This window comes from Spinacia oleracea, chromosome 5 (genome assembly GCF_020520425.1).
Source record: "Spinacia oleracea cultivar Varoflay chromosome 5, BTI_SOV_V1, whole genome shotgun sequence".
In the NCBI taxonomy this organism is placed as follows: Eukaryota; Viridiplantae; Streptophyta; class Magnoliopsida; order Caryophyllales; family Amaranthaceae; genus Spinacia; species Spinacia oleracea.
The window spans coordinates 99,437,024-99,447,681 of record NC_079491.1 but is presented as its reverse complement, the minus strand read 5'-3'; the positions used below and the strand labels follow the sequence as shown (position 1 = coordinate 99,447,681).

The 10,658-nt window shown below is 36.3% G+C and overlaps 1 protein-coding gene across 1 annotated transcript; it reads right to left on the bottom strand.

The window, feature by feature from the left end:
• Window positions 1-5,649: 5,649 nt before the first annotated feature.
• LOC110790607 (L-ascorbate oxidase homolog) lies at window positions 5,650-9,909 on the bottom strand. Its single transcript, XM_021995392.2, has 7 exons — window positions 9,576-9,909; window positions 9,383-9,492; window positions 7,391-7,661; window positions 7,197-7,296; window positions 6,389-7,100; window positions 6,201-6,279; window positions 5,650-6,103 (listed from the first exon to the last, which is right to left on the bottom strand). The coding sequence occupies exons 1-7, from the start codon at window positions 9,702-9,704 to the stop codon at window positions 5,888-5,890; spliced, it is 1,617 nt and encodes a 538-aa protein (XP_021851084.1). The 5' UTR covers window positions 9,705-9,909; the 3' UTR covers window positions 5,650-5,887.
• Window positions 9,910-10,658: the final 749 nt, after the last annotated feature.

The following is a 10,658-nucleotide window of genomic DNA, read 5'->3' as shown; positions in this document are numbered from 1 at the left end:
ATGAGATTTGGTCAAACAGGAAAGTTGAGCCCAAGATACATCGGGCCATATGAGATATTAGAAAGAGTAGGTGCAGTAGCATATAGACTAGCTTTACCAACCGACTTGGAAAAGGTGCATAATGTGTTCCACGTGTCGATGTTAAGAAAATATGTTCCTAATCCTAGCCATGTGATTACGCACGAACCCTTGTTATTGCGAAACGATTTGACTTACGAGGAGAAACCAATTGAAATTCTAGAACGAAGAGAGAAACGACTTAGAAGCAAAGTAATTCCAATGGTTAAAGTCTTGTGGGCCAATCACTTGACATCTGAAGCTACATGGGAAGTCGAAGCGCAAATGAGAGCGAAATATCCCCAGTTATTCGTTTAGAAACGATAAGATGTATGAATTTTAATATGTTATTTAAATGATTATGTTATAATGTTATTCCGTCATGTTTGTCTAGCGAATAGAATGGTTAAGTGTGAATTGTATGATTTCTATGGATGGCTAGTTCGACTGAGCTCCAGTTTCGAGGACGAAACTTTTTCTAAGGGGGTAAGGATGTAATACCCCGAAATTTTTTAACTTGATTTATTAAAATTAAAAATATTTATTAGCTTGATTTCGTTTTAAATAGTTACGAATTATCGAATTCCGTTAATTTAAACGTTTTTACGATTTATTTTAAACGATAAATTTATAAACGAAAATTTATTTATTTTTCGTTGACGATATTTTTATTAAGAATTATTTTAAATAAACATTTCTATTTTTAGTTGTTTCCAAAAATAGCAACAAATTTCAGAATTTTGGCCTAATCTTGTGAAATGACCAAAATGCCCTCAAGACTAAGAATTTCATTTTTTCTTCTCTTTGCTTGCTATTCACGTGTAGCAGGAAGAAGGGAAAACAATTCCTCCCTTCCTCCTTCCCTCATTTAGGCCCCCATTCAAAGCAAAAATCAAATTTGCTTCTTCCTCTTCATCCATTACAAATTCAACAATTCAGAATTCAATTTCAAAAAATAAAAACCAAATCCAAAAATCAATTTCGCTCCCCTTTGATTCGATCCACGAACCACCACCGCAAACACCACTGCAACCACCAGCAACCACTACTGCCACCTCCGCCCAACACCATACAACCACCCCAACCACCGTCGCTCCCCAGAACCACCGCACGCACCACCTCCTTCCATCTCCTTCCCCTCGTCACACTCCCCTGTTCTCTCCCCTGCTTCCTTCTCCTTCGCCCCACCGCACCAACACCACACCACGCACCACCACCTCCAACCACCTTCACCACCTTGGCAACCACCTGCTGCCATCGCCGCACCGCCCTGTCGCCGCCCAGAACGCCCAGAAACACCCCCCCCCCAATCTCCCCTGTTTCTCCTCTCCTTCGCGCCACTCACCACCCTTTCTCTTGCTGCTCTGTCGCCGAGAACAAACCACCACTGCCGCCGTACTCACCAGCGTATCCCGCCGCCACTAAACCCAGCCCCATCGCCCTCCTCTTCGTGCTCTGCTCAGCCGTGCTCCCTCCCCCTCTGTTCGTACCTCTCATTCAAAAAAAAAAAAGAGAGAATCAGTTTCAATTGAAACTGATTCATTTTCCTCCAACCCAAATTTAAGTTGGGCCAACTTAACCATTTGGGCTTTGGGTAAGACCAACCTAAGTTTTCATAATTTCTATGGTGTTTATGTTTAATAAATTGATTTTATAATATAATTATTTACTAATAAATCGTTATTATTTTTCAGGTTTAATTATCGATTTTAATAAAGGAAATTACTAGATTTATTTAACAAAAATGGAATTTAAATATTATTCATGACAAACAATTTATGAAATAAATATATATACATATATATTTTGATTGAAAATTATATTAATATTATTTTCATTAAATTTTGAAAGTATATTTTATTAAAACTCTTTATTTATAAAATTTATTAATTATAAATCTATGTTTTTATAAACTATTGATTTTAAATTATTTATCGATCTAGTACTAATTCAATTATTTAATATTTTGAAAGAAATTGGACTCGGAGCTCAGGACGAACGAACCAACGAAAATCCTTAGCAAAGTCGCGGAATTAAGGTAACGGCTATTGCTAGTACCCGCAATTCCCTTCTAAATGTGTTTATGAAACCATGACAATATGATTGAATTTATGATCTGAATGCTTTGACATGTTTTATTGAATTGCGGGAAATGAATTATGTTCTGATTGAATAATTTATTATAATATGATTTGATGGAATTATTCCTTATCTCATGATTGATTGATTTTCTTATAAAATGATATTATGATTGATTGAATTTCTTATAAAATGTTGTTTATAAGAAACCATGAAAAGAAAGGATGTTTGATCGTATGATCCAAAGGAAATATGTTACTTCAACTGAAAAGGCTAAAATGTAAAATTAAACGAAACATGATAAATGAAAGTGAAATTCCTAGCCGTTTGGCAGTATATGTTCACAGGTTACAATTTTCGGTCATGCATGTACCCACGGGGCATCCGCCCATTGAGCCAAGGCTCTCATGTTTCCGGGCCAAGGCCCCATGTTTTATGGACAGCGGTCCATCGTGGAAGACGTTCCACCATGTCATACTTGCCACGGCTAACATGTGCACCCTAAAGTTATGAATGAATTAAATAAAGGACTTTATAAAATGTTTTACATTATTCTATTCTCCCTGTGTTATTAAATAAGATGAATTGAAATGAATTTACGCTGCTAGAATAGTTCGTTACTGAGTCTTCGGCTCACCGTTTTTGTTTTCTGTTTTAGGTACTGCGGGGAACGATGGAAACGAGTAGTGGCGAGGAATTTCACTTTAATATTATTCACCTAGTTTATGTTTAAAGTTTTAATAGTTTAATTAAAGACTTTTAGTAAGTTATTTACTTTTATTTCGGTAATATAAAAGATTATTATATTAACTTTTGGGATTTAATAGCTTATGATTGATGGTTGCCTTGTAATTCCCAAGAGGGAGTTACGGCAGGCAATGCCACGACCGAATTAGGTTAATTCCGCTGCTAATTATGCTATAATAATTGAATTAGAGGTCGGGGTGTTACAGGAAATATGGATCGTATCGGAAATATAAATATTATCCAAGTCGTAGATGTTGCCGGAAACGGAAACATGGTACGTATCGGAAAATATTATCGTAAATGGAAATATTGCCGGAATCGGAAATATTGCCGGAAACGGAAATATTGTCAGAATCGGAAATATTATCGGAATCGGAAAATAATTCCGGAAACGGAAATATTAAATATTTGTTCGAGACGGAAATTAATTCTGGAATCGGAAATATTAAATATTGTTCGTATCGGAAATATTAAATATTGTTCGTATCGGAAATGAATTCCGGAATCGGGAAATTAATCGGAAGCACGTCGTACGAATTAGCATCGGACGAGCTTGCTAGACGAAAGCCCAGCACGAAGCCAGGCCCGCGTCCAGCAAGCCAGCGCGCCACAAGAACAGCCAAGGCCACGCCAGGCCCAGCGCAAGGCCAGGCCCAGCAGGCCGTAGCTGCGCGCTGCGCGCGGAGCTGCGAGCAGTGGGTTGCGAGCAATGCTGCTGCGCTCGTGTGGGCTTGTAGCTCGCGTGGGCCGAGCGGTCGTGTGGGCTGTGCACGGGCATGGCCTGCACGCTTGCGGGTCATGCTCATGTAGAGTTTGTGCTTCCATAAGAAACCTAAAACGTATAGGATTCTTTTGATGATTAAATTCCTAATCCTAAAAGATAAATTAATTAAATATGAGTTCTGCTAGGATTCTAATTTAATTAATTCGTATCCTAGTAGGATTCGATTGCTTATTCCATGGCCTATAAATATGAGATCAGGGCTCATAATTTAAAACGAGTTTGAAGTATTCAAAGGTAAGAATTTGAGCAAAAAATTCAGCCATACACTTACCCGTAATAGCCGAATATTTTAGTACCTTAAGGGCGATTCTAGTTGGTCAATCTTAAGGCGGATCCGGATGTGCTGTGGACTTTCTACGGAGGGACGACACTTGGAGTCCTAAAGACTTGTTCTTGTTCGGTTCGGGCGCAGCAAGGGAGGGCACGCTACAAAGAGTATGCATTCTAATTATGCTTATTGTTATGTGACAATTAATTTGGAATCCTGGCGTTTATGGTTTTTCCGCATGATTTATATTCGTTTATATGTATCATAACCTAACAGGGGATAGGGGTTTTGAGGCCCTCACCTTCCTCATCACTCTGCTTTAATAATATAGATGATTGGGTTTCTTCTCTTCCCCTTTAAAGTCCCCTAATTGGTTATAGAAAAGGAAACGACAACCCCTCAATAGAGAGGCGCAATCCTGAACCGTTTTCATTACTAAATGCTTGCGTCCACAGTTAGAAAGTCATTTTAAATGACATGATATTTTACTTCACCAAGAGAAGAATTTTCCCAACAATAGAACAATGGTGAGAGACGAAGATAAAACAAATTCGACTATCTTTACCACATTTTTTTTGAGGGAACTATTTACTACACGTGGTTGTTGAAAATTATCTGTACCCATTTTTCCTAATTGCCCTCGTTAAAAAACTCTTTTTTTTTTCTTTTTACTAATTTATTATATTATTTTATTTTTGAAAATTGCAAATTTTTAGTACTTTTGTTGGATTAGTTTGATTTTTACTAATTTTGTTTAAAATATTTATCTTTTATTTTCACCAACTATGTTGTTTGTCAAACTTAAATTAGATTTAGAAAAACAAAATATTGACAGGTTGAATAACACGAACTATTACAACGTTGGCATTTAAGTACATTAATGTAAGTAGGTATGGGAATTGATAAGTTACGGAGAATAAAATAAAGGTCATGAGATAGTGCATCTATGCATGTATACATTTGGACACCATTGCACATATATGGCGCTTTCCCCCACCCGCCTCTCTAACCCGGTCATTCATCAAGTAGAACTTCAAGCTTTGGTACTCCTGAAATCCCTCCTAGATAAGTACATAGAAATTTTCACGGGAAGTTACTTCTCTATTGCTAACAAAAAACTAACAAAAAACTTTTAGAAAATTCTCATGAATCTGATTGTGGAATTTACTTCTCAAAAATTAAAATTTCGTGAGAACTTTTAGTTCCCATGTACATAAAGACACGGTAGCTGTAATTTATTATATTTATTTTACTTTATCCACATTTTTACACATTTATCTTACTTTATCCATATTTTATTATATTCTATTATCTGTGTGAAACGAAAGTAGTACTCCCTCCGTCCCAGAATAGTTGTTACACTCTCATGGGCACACAGTTTAATGCGATAAGTAGTAGTGTGGTTATCAATTGTTATTTGATTGAAAAAGTAGATGTGATAGGAGTTAATGGGTTATTTTTTTAAATGAATGAGAGAGGGTGTGGGGATAAAAAAAGATTTAGTGGGAAGAGAGAGAAAATATAATAATTGTGGGGTCATTCCTAATTTAGAAGTGTAACAACTAATCTAAGACAGACGAAAAAGAAAAGTGTAACAACTAATCTGGGACAGAGGGAGTATTTGTTAGTTACAATTCACCTGCCTAAAACATGCCCTTGATCAAAAGATAAGTACGTCTCATCATATAAAGGGGTAAAAAAATTCCAAGACATATTTGAAGAACAATATTATATTATTAATTTGAAAGAATGCGACCTTGAGAGGAGGTCGTATCAACGAAAATATAGGTGCTACTAATAATACAAGCCTCATTGTGGGACTAAGTGGTGCTAATGTAGCACCGGAAAGAATCTAATGCAAATCAAAGCAAAAGGTTTGCTTATCTGTTTGCTTCGTTTTAACCAAACTAATTATGATTATACTATAAGTTACCCCAAACTCACATAAGTAGCTAAACTAAAGGCCTTGTGCGCCTGCCTGCTGCTCTTCCACAGGTAAGAGCATTTCTGGGAATTGGATACTCATCCCTTAGAGACGTTGATGGTGTATACACTCTGAGGTAGAATTGTTGTCCTAAGTACTGCCTCGCCCAAAACTCTGACCTCAGATTCCACATACCCACATTGTCCAGTGGCAAATAGATCGCGGTCCATGAATTTGGATACACCTGCATTAATAGATATTCATTCATAAGATTAATTACAAACTGCTCGTAGTATTTAAATTTAGGGGAAGACAATTAAAATGTGTTTTTTCTTTCATACTTGTGTGGTGCAACGGAAAGGTGCATCACGAAGATTGTACTGGTTTCTGCTGGCTGCTGACCATGTTCCCCCATCCAATCTGTTTCCCAGAATTTGACACATTGTTAATTATTGAATATACATATATATAGATAGTGTTAAGATGTCTTAAAAAGTTGCAAGTAATTAATTAAATGTGACATACTTACCCAACAACAAAGAAGCTGTAACCATCTAGATGCCAGCTCTGAACTATATCTTCAGTGTTCTCAAAAACAATCTCAATGAAGTTTCTGTAGTCAGCACCCATGACAGAAGTAGCAAGGTAGATCCCTGAGCCAGTGGGGTTGGAGGGGATGCTCCCCACACTAAAAACTCCACCAATCTTAAAGTAATCTGCTAGCTTAAGGGGAGTATCAGCAGGAATGAATGACACACTGTTAACAGCATACCTCTGCTTCCCATTTACTTGTCCTGCAGTATTCTGTAACCTAATAGTCCTAGTAGTGTTTATCATACCATAATGGTAAGACCCTTGTGGGTTTGGCCTTGGTCCACTTGCACTAAGATTGCTCCTCACAGCACGGGCTTGATTTAAGGACCAGTCAATCTGGATTGTGGGACCGCCAGGGATTTTGCCTTGGACCGAGCCTCCAGAGTTGGAATAGCGAAGGAGACCGGTTGTTGTAAGTACAGGATTGGTGAAACGGGATGAAGCTACAATGTAGTAGTCCCTAGGTGGTTGATCAGCAGTGATGAGCACAGAGTAGGACTGTCCTACATGGACGTCAAGTGAGGAGAAGGTGGTTTGAAGGGTGTGGGTTCCTTCAACTTCCACAAGCTTCATCTTGTGGCCTTGAATACGGAAGTTGAGTGAGTTCTGCAAGCCCACATTGGAGATCCTCAGTCTGTAAGTCTTCCCTGTTTAAAACCAAAAGATGAATCCTTTTGTATTAGGAATTTAAGCATAAGATTAAGATACGTGTGTAATCAGCTTATTTATGTATACTGTATTACCTTGCTCTACATTGATTGTAGCACCACTTCCCCGGCCATTAATCAAGATTCCATCAGGGTTAGGAAGCTTGTGACCATTGTCAAGGATATTTTGCAAATCCTAAATAACCAACAAACAGATTAATCATCATTCATCAGCGCATATATTCTACTTTAAAGTGCCTGTGATTGCTCATATTTTGGACATGACTTACAGTGTGGTTAGACTTGTACCAATCACCAATGAGAACAGTGTAGTCACCAGAAGGGTCAGGGAAAGGAACAGGAATCCTGGGCCTGCTAAGGATTCTGATGCCTCCGAATGCACCAGCAGCCTTATGGAATGCGAGAGAAGGGAAGTAATAGAAACTACCAATTTGATCTTTAACTTGGAGCATGTAAGTGAAGTTCCTTCCTGGGGGAATTGGGCAAGTTGTTCCATACACACCGTCTTCATAGGAGTTCCTCCTGTTCTGAATTCCATTCCTGAAACACCCACCACAACAGAATGCTATTTAGCCAGAATTAACATTCACATCTACAGAAACTTGCTCTTAAAGATTGATGATTAAATACCAAATATGCAGGACCATTGATTATAGTCTAAAATAGATCATGTGTTTTCAGTTACCAAGCTTTATACAAACGCTTAAAAGGATTCTATCATGGTTACTATATTTACAGAATATTTGACTAACGTAATCTACGCATATTCTATCACAATTCAACCAACATAATTCATAATTGTATCTCAGACCCAACCCCATTATCTAGGAATAACATTTATTTGAATGGAGATTTATGTCACAGGGATTAAGGTAGTCTAACATAAAACAGTTGATCAAACATTAATTCAGATACAAGGTCATACTATAAATTCAGAAAGATACAGATATTGATTAAGCATTATTGTAGGAATGGTTGTGAAGGTACTACATTATTATTTCAGTGGGTCCCATCTTTATCGGTTTAGCATAAAACATTTAAGGATGGACCCTTTGGAGTTTGGACTGTGGTGTCATAAGGACACAAATTGACTTAGATCAGAACAATAGTACAAGCACAAACAATATGGTAAAGAGGATCATCCTAGATTAAACTCAAGTCCTAAACTGGGAAAAATGAAATGGAGTCTAATTTTAACTCATAGTTACTCTATAATTAAGAAATTTAAGTAACCTTTTCATTACTTGACAACCCAATTATATATGCACCCATAAGTTAGAGTTAAGCGAGTACAAATTCATAAGTACAAGGATTATGTTTCCATAATCTATCGATAATACAAGTACTACACTTTTAATACTCTTACCAACTGCCAAGTTGTCAGTCAAGTTTTCACTGTAAAGTCAAATGAAGTTAATTGTTTAGTAGATTTGGTAGATCATAAAATGTGCTTTTACAGTCACATTGTGAAGACTTTTGCTACCTCGAAATATAATTTACGAACATTTTTCCAAAGCAATATTCACGGTAACCAAGGCAATTTTAGTTTTAGTTGGTAAAAGACAATATCGCCTTCTTAACAGTTTTATTGACATCGATAAATATTGCCTTTGAAAAATCACAACGTCGTGGTTGTCATCCACTACATTAAGCACCAAACATACTCAAAAAGAGTTGATCTACTCAAAGAGGTTAGTTATTTCCCAATTTTCCCCTTTGATTAGTATCTTTACATTAGTCACATCAATAATTAAAGATAGAAATTCGTTAATGGAGAATCTCAGTGATTATTACAGCGCGCATAACTAATAAAAAGAAAAGTGGAACTGAAAAAGTAAACAGAGTATTCGGCCTTGGAGACGAGAGTTTTGCCTTTTGAAAACAGAGTTTCCGGATCCGACCCATGGATCACTGAACCTAGATCTACGACAAAAATTCACCTTTCTTTTTTAAAATAAAAATATTAGTACTAAATACGATCTATATTCACGTGGTAAACAGACAAACATAAATGTTTGTGAGTTGTGACACCCAATTAAAATAATTCTGTCAAAGTGAGTAATTCATTTTACAGTATTCTTTCATTTTTAGATCACTGACTTACTAAATTAAGAAACACAAATGCCGCCAAAAACAAGACTAACTAAATGCGCCTTTAATTAATGTAACCAATGACAATAACAAGATCGTATCTTTTCAATGTTAATTAAGCAATAATAATGCAGATCGAAGCGTGATTTTGTCATGAAACCCGAACTTACCATGAAAGAAGGAAAGGAACGTCAAGACTATTGAAGACATTGATGATGAGATTATCGTTAGTAACTGAATGAATATCTGGACCTGGAAACTGCCCATTAATCAAAATACCCTGAAAAAAAAAACCAAGATTTAGAATTTAAAATCTTGCAAAAACCCAGAAAAATCACACTAAAATGAGATGAAAAAATGAACCTGTTGGCGAACACCAAGAGGGTAAATGTCGCCATAAGTGATATTCCAGTTGAAGAATCTGTAAGGATCTTCTGCAACAACAATGGTGAATAACAGAGCAGCAATGCTCAAACACAAAATCGAACGCATTGCTGCTGCTATAAATTTAAAAAAAGAAAGAAAAAGGAAATGGGTTTTTGAGGAATCTTAATGGAGTTATTTTGGGGTGATGTTTTTAAGTAGAAGTAAAGTGGGTTTTTTTTTGGAGGAGGAGAGAGAAAAGTGGGGTTTGGAAAGTGCGGTACAGAGAGGAGACAGAGAGAGAGAGGGAAGAGATTGGGAGGGAAAATGAGAGGATTTAAGAGGATATAATTTGTAATTTTAATTAATTAAAATGAAAATAAAATTTATTTAAAAAATATAGAAATAGGAAAATAGCGTGTCGGTGAAGGTGGTGGGGGAAATAAGGAAATTGGGAAGTGGGACCAAATATAAAAAAAGGTGTGTTTGTTTGGCTTGGGTTTGGGCTTTGGGGTCACATGCTGGTGTCTGTAACAAATTGAAGCTATTCTTGAATTAATACTACTAGTGGCCACTAGACGGTCGACAGTGGGCGAGGACTGAAGTGGAAGTGGAAGTGGAAGTGGAAGTGGAGATAATCTATATTGGATGTTTTCTTAATTTTTGGTGTTATCACCCGGTTCACCGTAGGTTAATTCAAATTCGATGTGAGTTTTATTAGTTTTCAAAATCAACATGATTACTATAGGTATGATTGTAGGATTCGATCTAAACTTTGAAATTGATAATATCAACAATGCAAAATTTTGATCATTATAAATTTATTTTTAAATTAGCAAAAAAAATAAAAATGGTTCGTAGTCTAGATATATCGAAAGTATATCTTTTATATTAATCCAATAACATTTGTCTTTGATTTATTAGTTAGAATAAGACGTTTAAAGTTAGTAATCATATGTGACTACTGACCAGTAAAAAAGTCAAACTATTATAGAGTACTTTTACAGAAGTATCACATTGTAGAACGTAATGTATCATACACTTTTAGCATGTTTAAGAATCTAGATCAAAATTTTGATGATT

Excerpts from the sequence above, each read along its gene's own strand:
- LOC110790607 (XM_021995392.2), bottom strand. The coding sequence starts at position 9,704 with ATGCGTTCGATTTTGTGTTTGAGCATTGCTGCTCTGTTATTCACCATT. Across the intron at positions 7,297-7,390 it reads GGTACAAGTCTAACCACACT|GATTTGCAAAATATCCTTGA; the intron begins GTAAGTCATGTC and ends TTGGTTATTTAG. Across the intron at positions 7,101-7,196 it reads TACAATCAATGTAGAGCAAG|GGAAGACTTACAGACTGAGG; the intron begins GTAATACAGTAT and ends GGTTTTAAACAG.